This window comes from Halichoeres trimaculatus, unplaced genomic scaffold (genome assembly GCF_033239565.1).
Source record: "Halichoeres trimaculatus isolate MK-OKI-2021-1 unplaced genomic scaffold, fHalTri1.1 fHalTri1_scaffold_15, whole genome shotgun sequence".
NCBI lineage: Eukaryota > Metazoa > Chordata > Actinopteri > Labriformes > Labridae > Halichoeres > Halichoeres trimaculatus.
Genome location: NW_027437193.1, coordinates 29,935,607 through 29,952,990, shown reverse-complemented (window position 1 = coordinate 29,952,990; position 17,384 = coordinate 29,935,607). Strand labels below are relative to the sequence as shown.

The following is a 17,384-nucleotide window of genomic DNA, read 5'->3' as shown; positions in this document are numbered from 1 at the left end:
CCTGGTGTCAGGCTCGGAGAACTCTGGCAGGCTGGCTGCAAAGCTCTGTTACCTTTTAGCAGTTAGCACCTTAGCTCCAGGCATCCTGGAGTCCTTCACAAAAGATCTCCTGAGGTGAAGTAAAATTACGCCAGACTCTTTTCCCGTCCTCACCGTGTCTTTGCCATTACCAATGTCAAGAGTCCAAGTCAGACTCTGCTGTCGAGAGGAATTTTAACATAACTCCCTGAAGTCAAACTGAGCTGCTCTCCTATCAGAACACTGAGTGTCTGGTCTTCTTCTCTGCCCCATTAACAATAAAGCTGTGTCACTAACTTTATTGGCCCTGTCCATGTGCTGCAGTGAGTTTCCCCTAGGGTCCTGGCACCAAATGTCTTCCTATGGGATGCATCATATTGCTACGCCAGATCAATTTATATCAAGCTGGAGTGCTCTGAATCTCTAAAATACCAAACAGAGCCATAATCTCTTTTTGATGACCAGATCACAGAGGTTCATGCATACACATTTATTCATTTATTTATTTTATTTTATTGTTCAATTTTATTTTATTTTATTGTTCAATTTTATTTAATTTTATTTTTTTTATTTAATTTTATTTTATTTCTTAATTATTTGTTTAAGTTTTGTACAGAAGACCTAAAAGGCTATGATTTATCTTTTTTTTTTATCTTCTCCATTTTCTCACAATAACAAGAGCATTGGATATTTTATCTGGTTACCTCAAGAAAACAAAGCTTCTTTCTCCATGACAAGCATCAGCAAGGAGATGACATGTAAATCTGCATTTCTGCTGCTGCCCCAATAACTGAGGTTAAAAAAATGTCTATTTTGTCTTTTATGCGCATTCCCTTTTACTTAATGAAGAGCTCGAAGAAACGCAGGGTCTTCATTCACCTCAATCATGTGGGCTGCAGCAGAAATGCAGCTTATCATGCTGTCGTCTGGCTAATGATAGCCATCAACCCACTGATTTAATTTCTTTTAGATCTTGAGAAAATAAAGTTTGTTTTCTTAAGATGGTGGGAAAAATAAGTCAAGGTTGCAAAAAAACCAGAGAAAATAAAAAATAAACCTCTCTCACTTTCTTTCTTTTCTTTTCTTTTCTTTTTTTTTTTGTTTGTTTGTTTTTTTTGTTTTTGAATGTTTAAAGAAATTCCAAAGTTTTTGGCCTCTCAAATTTTTATGAGCAAGCAATAACCTGCAAACACATTAGGGGCAGGCTGCTGTAAGTGTAGATGTGAAACAAGTAAAGCTGTTGTTTTGGGTGTGAGAATTTGTGGACCTTCATCAATAAACAATCCTTCATTCATAAAGAAAGCATATCAGCCTTTGAGAATAGTGACACACAATGAAATGTTGACTCATACTTAGGGGGAAGTCTTCTGCAACACTGGAAGTGTAATAAGGTAATTTCTCACCGTGGTAATAAGACAGTTTTTGTTAAAAATAAAGACATAAATACTTCCATATTTTAGTTTTCAAAGTATGCCCCGAAAGGATGTTGCTCCATTTTCCCATGATTTCCAGAAAATCAAGACCAGCCTGAGAAAGAAACAAACATTTGGCACAATGTTTACCAATTTGAAATGCTAACTGTGGCTAACAGTTTTGCCACAGAGTCAACAGGCAGAGGTGAAATGAGACGTATCTCATGCGGTTCAGATCGCTCCTGTGTTGCTTTCGCTGTTGTAAATTTATTCCCATGGTTGAAGAGTTTTGACCAATCAGGATGAAGTCAGTTCAGCAATTAAGAGACATTAACATTTCAGTTTAAATAAGAAACAAAAGCACGTTGTGAAACAAAACAGAGACAAATGTGCAGCGTTTATTCGCACAGCGCCCTTTCTGCTTTTTTCTTGTGCACATGTGTGTTGGTCCCTGAGCTGGCATGCACAGTTTTCCCATCATCCCATGGCTCATAAACTTGAGTTGTATTCCATCACAGGCCGCCCGCACAACAAGCCTATTCCCTAATTGGTGCTTGAGCTTTAAATTGCTTGTGTTTGCCCACAGCCCAGCACTCTCTCTAAATACTTATCTGAAAAATTCCCCCTTTAAAAAAGAAAAATGGTGTCAGAGTTCTGCATTAGGCATATTTCCCTCCCTCTCTGCTCTCTGGGTCCTTCTGTAAGTGGACTTCCCACTCTCTGTCTCCCCCGTGAAACAATACTACACTTTACACAACATGTGGTTAACACTTTTACATAATACAGAAGTTTTGCACAAACTTTTTCAAAAATTCAACTTTTCTGAACTCATTTTGAGGGGAGAAATCGCCACAAGTGAAATTTGTTCTTCTCTGTGGGTCAGTCAGTTCAGCAGCGGTGTTACACTGCATTGCAGATTATCCTCAGCTTTGTCTTTGTGCAACTCCAGGCGCCTCAGGGAGGCTTTGGTAGATCTGGAATTGTTAAGGAGACATGTTTTGCTTTTTGATTACATCAGGAGTGAAGTTGTCTCATTGGCTCTTCCACCTCTTCTTATTGATTTTTCAGCCTGCTTCTGCTTTAACAAATAACTTAATAGTCTTGTACAAAACAATTAATATGTTCAGTGTGCTCTGCCAGTGCTGCTGTGAGGCTACTTAACCCTTTGGTTTTGTTTTCAGTGCAATCCAAAGATTTCTGTGGAGGGTAGGAATTAAATTTATAGAGCCGTAACACTGAACCCTGACATTAAAACGTCAGGATGTTAATTGAATTAGAAAACTTACTGCAGTGGCCACATACTAGACAATTTAGGCCTGATATAGTGCTTGATCTACAACCCATTAACATGTTTAATAACCACAACTTTAAAATCACCTCAGCCCTGATTGTCCTTTCAGTTTATAACAACAGAAATTTAGACTTAGCCTTTTTTGTATCTATCTGAAAAGAATCAGAGCCAAAAATCAGCCACTTATGTTGTAATCTGTACCCATTAAAGATGATATTTACCTATATTTATCAATATATTTGTCTTTTTAAAATCAATAATGAACTACCAAACCTAGATCTGCCTGCATCTATGCTGCAGCATAAGTTCCCCATCCGTAAACTGCACTGTTCTTTGTTGTTGATGTTCTTGAGAAGTTAAATCCATTCTCACAACTTCAGCCGAGAGAGAAAAATCATTAATGTCAATAACAGCCTGTAAGAACAGCAGAGATATTAATACAATGTAAACTTTTCATTGTTCACTGCAGGTCTCCCAGTTCACCTCTGTTGCTTGAGGGAACTCTGAGCTCTTTGTAGCTGCAGCTCTGGCCCAAATATTTATACTCCTGCTCCTGTATTCTGCCTGTGAAGCAGAAAAAGCTCAAAGTCTCCAGAAGGGAGATATGGGGGAAACTGTGAACGCATAAATGCTTTGTAGTTTTGCCATGTTGCTACAAAGGAAATAGAAAATTCTCTGTGTTTGCTTTTTCTTCCCCTTTCTCTCTTATCTCATTACCAGGAACATGTGACCTCAGCATCTCTCTGCTTTATGAGAACCAATTATACCCAAAACTTTTCAGCGTGACACTTTGTTTCAGCGACTTTCTCTGTTTGTCTAAAATACATTTCACTAACCAAGAGAACAAAGCTAAGTCACCCTTTTCCCCCTCTGTGTGCTCTGTCAGGTAACTCGCCTTCTGAGGAGTCAGAGGAGCGTGACAAGGAGCCGAGGACGCTCACCTACCCCGCGTACATCGCCAGTCTGCTGGACACAGGTGCAAAGCGCATGGCAGCTGGTGTTCGCATGGACTGCACCAGCCAGGGCCAGTGTCCACGCTCCTGCTACCTCTGCCACATGAGCCCGAGGGCGGCGCAAGGCCGGCAACAGTCTGAGCCCGTCCTGCTTCAGATCACCAAGGCTGCACCCATCTATGAGCTGGTGTCCAACAATGAGACGTACCAGGTGTGTACAGGGATCATCCTTCACTGTCTGTATCCATGCAAGAGAGAGTATACAGAGATTATGACTGCAGCTTCAGTGGCTTTCTCTTAAAGAGGGGTATTCTGCCTTCTCATTTTTCAAACATGGACATAAAGCTACAATGCTGGATTTTCAAACTTAGGTTGGTAAAATTGTCAAGCTGCTACTTATTCAAATGTTGCTGAAATCCTTCAATCAGTCTGTAAACTGATCAAAACACTCAGTTCTGAAATTGCGTGAGATCATCACGAGATCTTTACGAGACTTGCTGAAATGATGATGTCATCATGAGAGAATTTCCTAACTGGTTCATGACACGTTTGGGCCTTAAACTCTAAGATCTGCACTAAGGTATGCTCCGAACAGGCCTGTAGAGGGGCTGACCAATCAGAGGGAAGAGGGTTTGTGGAGCAGGTAGCCTTAAAGAGACAGCAGCAAAAATAAAGTGTTTCAGACAGAGGATGAAGTAAGGGTGTAAATCATGTAAAACTACTATGGGGGGCCAGAAGGTCAGAATAGAGACTGAAATAAAGCACTGCACCCCAATTTAACATCTTTATATCATCTCTGGACAGTCCAAGGATTCACCTTATTTCTTCTGGGCATAGTTGAAGGAAACTAACGTCGTTTCTTCCCCAGGGAAACTCTTCCATCATTTTTGAATAAAACTTTTCTTAATCTTTTTTTATAGATAAGAAGCTGATAGCACAAAATCCAAGTGTTTATATGAAGATGTAATTGTAAAAACTTATTTAGAGTATAAACTCATTTCCTGCAGTAGAACTGCTTGTATGTTAGTGATTCTTTTGGAGCTTACATCCTCTCACCCTCATTATACAACTGCTTGCTGAAACTTAACAAGGTTTCTGTTCCTTTTGGAGTATTACTGCTTCTTGCCCTGGCAGCATGATGTGCAATTATCTGGTGTAGTGCACTGTGACTTATTGGACTGTGTCGATACTGGGCGTCAATACTGCTCCTGCTCCTCTAACGGGAAGGAAACAGTCGATGCAGTGGTGTCTAAGCCTCCCGGGGTGTTTAGCAGATAGATACAGCTGCTGTTATTTATTATTAAAGGCTGTTTGAAGGTTTCCAATGCTTGAATCTTAAGCTGCTTGTATGCACAAAACATTCGTACCATATATTTTGAAAGTATTCTCAACCTGCTGTCTGTTAATTCATTGATTTCAGTCATGTGACTTTTTGTTGCTGTCACCATCTTTAGGACCATGGCATCAGTTGGCTGCCTGACTCTATCCAGTCAGGTCTCTAGGGAAGTTAGACGGAGCTAGTTCGAGAAAAATCAATGTCATCTAAGATTTGAAACTCATTTGTGTCTTGATGACTCCACTGAAATCAGCCGGATATTTGAAAGTTAGTTTTTGTCTAAATTTAGATGCTCCACAGTTCCACTCCCTTTACCAGAGAGCACTACTGATTAACTTCTTAACCCTATATTGTCAAATTTATGATTTTTGATTAGGGATGGATACCTTTCACATTTGAAAAGATACGGTACCAATGCCTGGTACCTTGCACTCAGTATCGATATTCAATAGTACAAATTTTTGGTACTTTTTGTGTTTATGTGGAAAAAATATCAATTCTTTAAATGATAAAATCTCTCTTTTTTTTCAATTTAACATATTTATTCTTCAATATATAACCTTGCACTGCTGTGTTCATGTCCAGCATGGAAAATTGCCTACTCTTTCACTCCCTCACAGTCACAAGGATGCATTTAGGGAACCTAAACATGGTACCTTTTGAATTAACATGAATTGGTACCCGGTACTTTTGACAAAATTTGTTTGGTACATTAAAAAGTACCTAATTTGGTACCCATACCTATTTCTGATACATAATTTTCAAAGATTAATTTCCTTAAAAACCCATTAAAAACGTTTTTAAATGTAAACTCCTTGAGTTTTAGCGATACACTACAGGCACCTGAAATTGTATTTTGGCCTTTTTCAAAAAAGCTGCACTTGTGAAACCTTCCACATACTTTTATTTAGGAAATTAAACGCTAATTTTCAAGAAGTTGTGGTAAGAATGACATCTGAATTGTTGCTAATTTTGTAAAATAAGTATCTTCTGCAATGACAGAAAGCATTTCTACTTAAACCTTTACTTAAAAAAAAAGTTATCAAACTGCGCAATTTATCAACTGTGATACAAAAAATACATGAATGTATCAGGAACACAATGATACAGCAATATTTTTTGTGGATGTTAAAGGGTTAATAAACATCTCAGGTCCAAACATTTAGGATTTTCAATGTTTGATGGGTCTGTTTTTCAGGGTTAAAACTCATGCCATTGTGGCACTGTTGTGCTGACAGATTGGGCTCCCTGTTATTGATTTAACCTGAACCAAAGTTTGACTCAATGAGATGCTGTCCACCCTGATTTTAGTTCAAAAATTGTCTGCTCTTCTGATCTACCTTCCAAAACAACTTAAGGACAACAGGTTGAGTTCCAGGTCAATCTGAAAGATGACAACGGGGTTGCTGTGTGACATCACATGAAGCCTTTAAATGGTCAAAAGTATCACTTATTCATAGTTACCATGGCATATATGTAACAGCTGTTTCCTCAGTGAGCTGAGTGAAAACTTTAACAGGTATGAAAAATAACTTTGAAATTAGTCTGCTCTTTTTCGCTGAAGGTCTTGTTCATGAAAGCATCTGTGCTTATTTCATTTTTTTACATATCAAACCAAAAACTGCACCTAAATGACAGATGGCATATATTATCCTCATATCTTCCTTAAGAGTTGTTTACCAAGGTTCTTCTGCCTTAAGGTAGAAGCAGTCATTTAAATACACATGCGAGGCATTAAACTAATGTTTTACTAACTGTGGCCTGATCCACATGGACATCTGAATATATTCACAACATGATTTGACAAGTAAACACGCCTCTGGTCTTTGAAATTCCCTGTGGAGGTTACAGCCTGAAGTAGCAACATTATGCTGTTAGTAACACTTTAACATCTCACTCATCTCTTATTTCCTAGATCGCTCACTCTTTTTCTTTTCTGAAGGAAAAAAGTGAAATAATATTAATAAAAAAATAAATTTAGAGATTTTGGGGACATGATTTTATGGTCAGATTAAACATGATGTAATTGATGATGGAATAGATTTCAATTTACATCCTGGAGTTTGAACATTTTGTTTTGCCATGTGCTTTGATGTTCATGTTTATTCCTGTCTTGGCGTGTCTCATTCTCTGCAGGCTCTTCAGGAGGCCATGATGAGCATGCTGTGGTGTTCTGGGAAAGGAGACGTTATCGATGATTGGTGTCGGTGCGATTCCAGCGCTTTTGGCACAGATGGACTTCCCACCTGTGCCCCACTTCCCCAACCAATGTAAGTGCCCGAGAATAACATCATCTCTCTCCAGACACGACTCTGAAATGGGTTGTATTAGAAACATCCATCTCTTTTTGGCAGAGCTCTGTGTCCTGCTTCAGCCCTTCAAAGTAATGTGCCGTCAGGACACAGATGAACACAGGGTTTGGTCAAATTGATGATTAAAGCTTTCAATGGATGAGTGAGCAAGACAACCAAAAGAGATGAAAACATCTCAAAGTGTGCAAAAAATAAAAAATAAGAAGAAAACCCCTAAAAACACATTTTTGAAAGTTTGTAACTTCAAATATTAACTTCTTCAAGTGTTCTGATTGGTGGATCAATTACAAAGCCATGGCAAATCAACTCAAATCAGGTGTCCCTCACAGTACAGGGCCCAATGCCTTGCTCAATGGCATCTCAACATGACACAGGGCACTGAGCATGCTCAAACATCCTTGTGCTACCATTACAATCCACCAACTGTGTCTTAATACCAGATGATCAGTGGTCAGTTTTCTGCTTCTTCTCAAGAAAATGTTCTCCATTAGGGGGCGGCATGGATAAAATATGTCTGGATGTTTTTTTTATGTCAGGAACAGGTCTGGATTTTATCATAACAAGTATTTGATGCTGATTTAAAGAATATTTTACCTGTAAACAACATCTGTAGACCCTGCATTCTGAACTACTTTTATTCATCATTTGTTTATTTTACCTTTTTGCGCGTCAATTTAGTCTTGTGTCGTTTTCACTTTATGATAAATTCATATATTCAAAGCCATCAGCTGTAAGAGTTGTTAAACTTCTGCAAAATGTACAGAGCTTCAGCTTTGGACAAGTAGACTGTGCAAAGTCCAAATGTAGCTTAATGAGACATTACTAGATAGACTTTGGTTTTGTTTGTTTGTTTGTAAACTGGCACATAATTTATAACATGATTCATTTCAGTGCCTGATTGATACTGTTGTATTATTTTTTAAGAAACAATCCAACAAACTCAAGAATTGAACAGCATCTTTCTTATAGCAGTCAGCACAGGTTAAAACTAAGGAAAATCCATCAGTTTAAACTTAGCTGCCAGTTGTCCCTCCTGCCCTCTTTGGGATAGGAGGAAACAGTATTGTAAATAACAGAATGACAGGTGACAGACATTGCTTTCAATGTCTTAAAGAGTACAGGGGACAAAGCTGGACACTGCCCAATGGATGAGCTTGCTGAATGTTATAATGTTGGTGTTTAGATCAATAAGACCTTAAAGGGATAGTTTGGGTTTTTTGACATGAACCTGTATGGCATCCTCATCTATAGTCATGTACATCAGCGTTGTCTTACCCCTGTCAGCGTCCTGTGACCCCAGATCTGGTGCGGTTTTGGTCCAGACGAAAGTAGTCCGGCAACATGGCTGGGGTCACGAAAATAAAGCGTTTTTCCTCTCAAAACAATTTGTGTTCAATTTGTGGCTCCTGGAGCGACATGACTGTGATCGTCTCTCTCCCCCCGTTCTAGATCCATCTGACGAATTTCAGCATCAGTATATTCGGGTTCATAAAGAAATCCCCTTGGCTCTGTGCTAAATGTAATGTCATCTTCATTAGGGTCGTAGTCAGACATGTTATTGTTAACTTTTTTAAGTTGTAATGACAGTGACAACGTGAGCCGGTCAGCTGGATGCACTGTACGGCGCCGTGATACGCACCAGAAAGTAGTGCCAAGCGATAACGGAGTCTGACTTTTTCCCGGTTTGCAGTTTTGTGATGCAGATTTATCACTCTTTTGAACACAAATTGTTTTGAGAGGAAAAATGCTTTATTTTCATGACCCCAGCCATGTTGCCGGACTACTTTCCACTGGACCAAAACCGAACCAGACCTCGTGTCACAGGACGCTGACAGGGGTAAGACAGCGCTGATGCACGTAACTACAGATGAGGATGCCATACAGGTTCATGTCAAAAAACGCGAACTATCCCTTTAAAGCATCTCTGTATTTTGAGTAACTTTTTCACGTTTAAAGATTTCCTCTTTCTAACCCTAACTTTCCAAAACACTAATAAAGATTATCATTTTAAAACTCAAGGAGGGCTTTAAACAGAAATGGCTCCCCTTGGAATAGTAAATGTGTTCTTCCCAATATGGCAGCCAGACCATAATTCCATTGTCGTGACGCTGGACAGGACAAGTAAAAAAAAAAAAAAAAAGAAAAGAAAGAAAAAAAGAAAAAAAGAAAAAAAAAGATTTCCTCTTTCTGACTGACAAATGAAGACATCATTATGTCCCACCAGTCTCCTCCTGTAGTGTTGGCTGACATGCAGGTCAAAGGCCAGTTGTGACCAAAATAAAATGGAAACACCTGAGGATACTGAACCTGAGCCTACTCCAATTCAGGATGCAACAGGAGTTTCTATTATGAACTCAAAACTGACTACCAATGAACATCTTCCAAATGTGGACCCAAGACAGACAGCTTCTGTCGTTCAGGAGAGAACAGCCAATCACCACGTTGTACTGAGGAAAGGAATATCTTGCAGATTAGCTGGAACGCCCAACACCAGGATATAAAGAAGCTGCTCCAGTCTCTCAGGAGGTTGATAGAGGTCTTTTCTTAGGGTCTGTAGAGGTTTTACTGCAGGTTTTTCTGAGGTCTTTGGGTTTCGGGGAGGCTTTTAGGCTGTTAGAGGCCTAGAAAGATGGAGTTAGCTAAATCACTGCAGACCAAGGGAGCTCACTTGGTTCAAGATGGCTTGTTTTGAATAAAGTTTTTGGATTCAGGCTGACTGAACTCCTTGGCTGATTGGACTCTGTGTCTTCTTCTTTAATAGTCTAAGATCAAGGTATTAGAAAATTCAGTGATGAAGTATTTAGGCAGAGGAATTAGGGGTCCATCCTGACAAAGCCTGCAGGAGGCCTGCAGGAGGCCCGAAGCACCAGAAAAAGTTACAACAATCATTTCAAGATAAAAGCTGGGAGCCATATGAAAACGGACCTTGGGCCTCAATGGGCCCCTGGGCCTGACTTAACATGCAGGGACCACTGAGGGCCTGGTTGTCTGGGGCTTGAGTCATGGAGGCTGTATTGTGGGTTTCAATGAGAGTAAGGTGTCTTGCTCTTGAGTTTGGAGCTTACGCCCCTGGTAGCAAGAAGTTGTAGCCCAGACTACAGTAAAAACAGGAATACACAAAGTTTCGCAAAAAGCTTTCCAAGAGAAAATCCCAACTTCTACCAGGCTCATCAGTGTTCTTTACACAGGAGGAGATCCGCCTATTCATCGCCTCTTTAGCTTATTTCAAGGATTCAAGGATTCAAGGGTTCAAGGAGCTTTATTGTCATTTCACACATGTAAAGACATGAGGTGGAATGAAATTAATTTCCCTGGTCCTGGTATAAGCCTGCATAACCTAAATAATAAACTATATGCATATAGAAACACACTATATAAATATAAAAACAACAGTATAAAAGTATAAACATGGACATCGTCAATAAAAAGGTTTCAACACTGTCAAGTGGAAGTGGTAACATTTACAGCAGTTAGTGCAAATGGAAATGGAAGAGTAGTGCAAGTACTGCAGAGTTCTGTGCATATTCCACTCCCTACCCTCTTTTTCTAACACCACATTTATCTAAAAAAAAAAAAAAAGGTATCGAAGGCCAAAAAAGACCTGAGAAAAAGCATAGTGCCCCCCAAAAAGAGGCAAAACGGCTGTAAAGAGACACAGATTGCTGAAATAAGAAAAGCTAGGGGGCAACGAGTCCAAAGATGAAATACGATGACAAAGAGATGCACAATAACTACAAAGTGAAATGCTGAGAAATGAAACAAACAAAACTAAAAGACCAAGAGCTCAAAGATGTGAAAAAGGAAACAAAACAGAAAGGGGAAAGTGGCTACAGAGAAACACAAAACTGTTGATAAAGAGAGAAACAACAACAAAAAGGAGACAAAGACAAGGTGCTGGTGGTTGACTTCCAGCTTTGGCCTTTTACTGCAGGTCGTCCTCCCCTTCTCTTTTCTCACTGGCTTTCCTGTCAAATACAGGAACACAGAACAGCAACACAAATACAGAAAAATGAAACAAACAGAAAAGAGACTAAAAACTCAAAGGATTAAACTTCTGTATTACCCCTCTTTCAGTTTGGTCTCTGGCTTCTTATAATTGGTCGATGATTACAGCAGTAATTAATACATTCCTCTCTCCATTTGGAATTAGGCAATCAATAAAATGAGCGGCTGTATTGATTGGTTGGCCTGAAAACCTTGATCTGCTCACATACCAAACCAGAGTGAAGCCAACTTCAAGGGACAAACAACTTATTTTTCAGGCCGTCACAGTGCAGAAAGTGTTTTCATTAGATAGAAGTTTGGTGAAAAATCAGGATAAAGTGAGCTGTCATTTACATTAATGACCCCACTTGGCTTACAGCATCATTCACTCAGCCCTCTTCCATCTCTGTCTTTGGTTCACAGGCTGAAGCTGTCCTACACCTACGAGCCCAGCAGCTCATTGGTCATCATGGAGTGGAACCACACCGAGCCACCAATCGGCGTGCGCATCGTTGATTACCTCATCAGCCAGGAGAAGGTGACAGAGAGAAGCGACCACTCCAAAGTTGAGACAGGTACGTCAGTCCACAAGTGCCCACATCAAGAGCTTTTGAAGGAGGAGGATGTCAGCGGGCAGCCAGGTTTAAAAGCGGTTTGTAAAAATACTGACATCCTAAAAGTCAAGTCATAAATGTGTGTACACTAGACTTTATTTTATTATGTTATTTGACTCAGGGCTTGACCAAAAGGATGTTGTTTCCTGGTGTCTCCGGCCAGTTTCTAGACTCACACTCTGAGTAACCAATATTTACTGAACCAGCATGAGAGCCTGTTGATGTTTGGGTTGTGTGCCGCTTTGAGATGGATAATGGCTGAGACTGTTGGCCTTGGTTTGTACGGGCAGCTGTTGGCCTGCATTCATTGTTTGTGCTGGCTTAAGCTGTAAACCCCCAATTTGTCAGCGCCATGTGGCCACATAAGCCTAATGTGTTTTTATCTAGTCCACCACCTGGAAGAAATCCTGGTCCAAAGGTGCATAAGACAGGTTTGCTGCTGTTGTCATGAGGCAGCTTCTTTCATATTCATGTCTTATCAGGAGTGCATCCATCTGAGGAACACTACAGGTGATCAGTCTGCAGCAGGTGTGTTTTATTTACATGATACAGTACACATAACAGGTTTTCATTATGCATCACATTATTTGTTATGAGTGTGTTTTAGTTGTAGTTTTTGATGCATCCACAAGATGGAGTGCATCAGTAATGATTGTGTTGAAGTGGAAAGTGTTTGTTGACAGTATTTTTGGTCCCTGACTCTCACTGAAGTCTGCCTAAATGCTGTGACCATTAAACAAGCTGTGATTGGCTTCAGTGTTTCATAAAGGAGGCTCAAAATGTATCATACAAAGGATGATAAACATCACATCAAAGTATTGTAATCTTTTCACTCACAGTTTTACAGAACAGGAGTTTGTGACTGAACTTGGACTTACTGACTGGGAAGGGTTATCTTAATTAAAGACACCTGCACACATGGCCATGAGCAGTCCTGTTCAGCAGTTTCTTCTTTCAAAGATGCTAAAATAGAATAGAATAGAATAGAATAGAATAGAATAGAATAGAATAGAATAGAATAGAATAGAATAGAATAGAAAATACTTTTTTATTTAAATTCATAAGAAGTCACAGCAACAATACAAGAAAACAAAAGTAAGAAAGTGTATAGAAAGTGCAAAAATGTCCATGAGAAAATAGATGATGACAGCTTGTCCATCATTGTCCAGTTCAGCCAGCCTCCACCTCCACAGGGTCCAGGACTGAGCCTCCCCAGCAGTCTGTCCAGTCTCTGTCTCCTGGATCCTGTCTGCTCACAGCAGGTGAAGCTCTTCCAACATGACGTTGGCGTCTGGTGTTAGCTCCATTAGCCATATCTGTGAATTGCATAATGCTACCCTGCCTTCTGGTATTACCTCTGTTGCTGGGTCAGCACAGCTAGCTCGTCTATCTTATTGGAGATAGATCTTACGTTCCCAATAATGATGGATGAAAAGACAGGTCGATGTCGTCACTTCTTAGCTCACACCTGAGAAGCAGCACGTTGTCCTCACCTCCTTCTCCTCACCTTGTGGGAAGACATCAGGCCTTGCACCAGTTAGCATTGACATGTTACAGGCTGCTAACAGCTGATTTCACATATAACCAATGCAGCCATGGTTACATGTAGGATCTCCAGACAAACACAGGAACAAAAATTGTAAAAAAAAAAAAATTCACTGAAGACAAAACCAGATTGTTGTCCACAACCAAAAAGTGAACCATACGAAGTAATGATCCACTCCAAATACAAAGATTACAAAAAAGAGACAAAAAAAATCCAAGAAATGGACAAAGAGAGAGCTGCCACAACAGGCAGCCACAACCAAGAGGGTGTCGCCTAGCAACAATAAAAAAAAAGTGATAAATAATAAGAAGAAGAAAAATTAGTACTAAAAGTCAGGTGGTTTGCTTTCTAAGAAAGAAGAGAAACAAACGCCAGTGAAATCCATCCAGGATGGAACCAGAAAAGTGAGTGAGATGTTGAAATTAGCCTGTGGTTGGTATCTTGCAAATAATTTAAATCAGCCACTGCCTCTAAGATATAGTGGTGTGGGCAAAGGGGCGCAGTGAGATCACTTGCGCCAATCATGGCACAATTGATGAAAAAAATGCTCTAAAGTGTCCTCCTGGGGGCCAAAAAGCACATTAAAGTGCCTGTTTGGAATCCAAAACTTGTGTTAAAGTGACCGCATGGGTGCCTTACACAAGCTGAAGTGCCCTCTTAAGATCCAAACAGGCACTTAGCTGCCCTCTGGGCTGGTTGACACATGGTAAACATGTCTTAAGTGTCTCCAAAAACACATGGAGCTTGGTGCCCCCTTTGGTGGTGAAAACGTGCTATATGTGCCTTTTTTTTTTTCCTTTTTGCCCCTCTACTTTAAAAAGTCTGTGGACGCAACTGCTCAGATATTTGGTTGGTAAAAATTCTGCAGTGGAGTTTCAGGTACTGATAAGTTTTAGACACATGCAGTGCTCTTACAGAAGAGTGGGTCTCCCCAGAGAATGTGAAGAGTACTATAACGAGGTACAGATACAGTTACTTTGATTTAATTTTAGTAGAAGAAAAAGTATCAGTCTGTAAATCTACTTCAGTAAAAGTAAGAAGTTCTTTCCTTGAAATCTCTTTTAAGTCTTGATAACTGATATTCAAACCAGGGGGTGTGGAGTGAGGAGAGCTGAAAAGGTGTAAGCAAGATGTGAGCTCAGAACATCTCTTCCTGTGTTGATAGTTGAAGTCTAACCAACATGAGAGCATCAGTGTGAGAACAACACAAATTTAGGATGAAACTCTTTAATAGTTGAGTTTCTTCATTGTTTTTATCTTGCACTTTGTAGACGCTCCCTACATCAAGTCACATCCTGCTGTGAATTTTCTACATAGTGTCCGGATTGCAGGACAGCTTGTTCTGATCAGAATCAGGTTGAGCTCACATTTGAGTTGACTTGTTGGAAAGAAGTGTCAGCTTTATTAAATCCGTTTCTATTAGCAGTTATTGACCTGAAGGACAAACCTGTGAAAGGAATTGTTGTTATTCCAGCATGAGCAGAGTGTTTTTCTTCCACCTCTACATTAATTCCCCTGATCACTGAACCAGAGGCGTCAGCCAATCAGATGGTACACTGTTGATGGATTGAAATACCTTTCTGCTTTTTGATTTTTTTATTTCAACTTATCAACTCATTAGATGGAAAATGTTGTTAGATGTCGTAAAGGGTCCGTATCTTCTGTCCAGGCTCAATCAGTTGATGGTTTGTAGTGACACAGCAGCCCTTCTTACAGTAAATCATGATACCATTGATGAAAACTTAACTCTGGTGATGCAGAGTGAACTCAGACTCTGCTTGGAACCTTTTTCAGTTTCATGAACTCACTTCAGACTTGAACAGTGAGGAGTTGAAACTCTACTCAGACTTAGTTTTGTGTCCCAATTACAGCTCTGCTCTTTTCAGTAACTAACTTATAAACATACCATTGTTTGCTGTTAAGGATCACTGCCTTTACTCAGGAAGCATTTTAATGAGTGTTTCAAAGGGTTTCTACTTTTTCATAGTTTCATATTGATTCAGAGGTTTGCTTGTTAAGATGTGTTTTCCCCTCTGTGTTCACTAAAAGCAGAAATCATGAAAGCAGCCACAGCAGCAGCAGGAGCCTTTGTTGCTCGCTCATCCATTACTGAGGATGCTGTTTATTTGGCCAGACCTCTACAAGTAGACGCTGGCGATACAGAGGCAGTTTATTCTAGCAGTAATGACCCAATCCATAATGCAGACTGTTACAGTTTGCTGTGAGTTTGTTGTTGCTTAATGAGAGAATAAACTGTATTAGTCACAGCAGTGAGGATCATTAATCAATGTAGGAGTTTAGACCAGGAAAGGAAAAAGGTGAGCATTTCCTTTATGAGAGTTCTAATAGCAAATGTGAGCATAGAGCATAGATTTGCCTCTTCAAAGAGATTTATGCCTTTATTTTTAGAGAGGGCAGGAGGAAACAAGGCAAGAGACAGAAATGACATGCTCGGAACGAGCCAGACTTCTGATTGCTCACAGGTCAGAGCCTTTTGGGGCATGTGACTTCACCTCTAGACCAGTGTTTCTCAAATGGTTTAAGACCAAGAACCACGTGCAAACTGACAGTGTTTACTTATTGTTACATTAGCCTACAGATACATTGGAGCACCGGGCTGCCTATAGCAATACATAGAGCCTGCTTCTACAACTGTACGGTACAAACTTACAGCGTTTGCTTGTTGTCATGCTTCAAACCATAGCGCTACGTAACTGTACTGTTAATTATCTTACCTTGTTGCATTGTATCTGGTAAACAGTTGTCTTGAACAAAGAAAATTTGTTCCAAAACAAACACACGCCTGGTTAAAAATCACATTTTTATGACAGTGTGTGTGAGACTCTGGGCCAGAAGGTGGCGAGGCAGTCCAGTTAAAACAGATCCTCCTCATAGCATCTTAAATCCAGCTAATCCCATCATCATAATTAATCTGATTATAAATTTTAACTTAATAAACTCATCTACTGGGCAGAATGACTCAAAATTCATGAGTGTCTCTGACAATGCATTTTGGGTAGTTTTTCCAAGTAGATTTGAGTACAAAAGAAAAAACAAATTTGAATCAATAATAATAATAATAGCAAGACAAATAGTCAACCAACATAAAGTATTATGCACACACTGCAGGAAACAAACTCCAGAACCATTAACATTGTCTAGGACATGTTTTTAACAAAGGTTTTGCAGGTTGCCTCTCAAGATGTATCGTACAATGGAAATGTATGATAAATGACAGAAAAGTAAAACTTGATTGAATGTTTTTAAATCACTTGACGTCACAAGTTTGTACTCATGGATGATACAATAGTGAGTTAAAGACCGAAATAACTTCCTTAACCGGCTGACTCACTGTCAGAAACATGAGTTTCTCAGGTTTTGTGATTGTTACATTGCAGATAATTCATTTCTTAAACAGCAGTTAATGCGTTACTTTATCCCTCTGCATCCTGCTGAAAGTCATTTTGGACAAAGAAAAGTTGTGTTAAAGAGATCTACTTCAACAAATGCAGGCTTTGTCAGGAGATACATCTTTACAACGACATAATTGAGGTTTTAGTTGATCAAGCTCAAATGTGTTTATCACCCCAGTATTTGCATCCTGCTCTGAGCTTCACAATCAGAAGGACAGACTCACAAGCATTAAGGATGTGAGCTCATACAGAGCCCTGATTGCTCACATCATAGCTGGCCCTAACCAATTTGGTGCTCAAGGCAAGATTTCATCTGGTGCCCCTCGTATTCCATCACCAACAACAATTTTTACATACTTAAATTAAACTATCTGACAGTGATATGTTTAAGTGACTTTTTTAATGAAAGAAAAACCTGAAAATAAACACTAAATAAATACAAAATTAAAAAAAAACAAAAACAATAAAATATCTGGAGCTGAAATACAAAGAGCTATAAATACAA

The 17,384-nt window shown here is 39.6% G+C and overlaps 1 protein-coding gene across 6 annotated transcripts in view; it reads left to right on the top strand.

Annotated features, from left to right (window-relative positions):
• Positions 1–17,384, top strand: part of astn1 (astrotactin 1) — a 663,514-nt gene that overhangs the window by 588,064 nt on the left and 58,066 nt on the right. For all 6 annotated transcript variants that reach the window (XM_074688258.1, XM_074688257.1, XM_074688256.1 and 3 more), the window contains 3 exons: positions 3,608–3,885; positions 7,147–7,280; positions 11,730–11,881. In XM_074688258.1, coding sequence (XP_074544359.1) covers positions 3,608–3,885; positions 7,147–7,280; positions 11,730–11,881 — 564 coding nt within the window. The remainder of the gene's footprint in view (positions 1–3,607; positions 3,886–7,146; positions 7,281–11,729; positions 11,882–17,384) is intronic.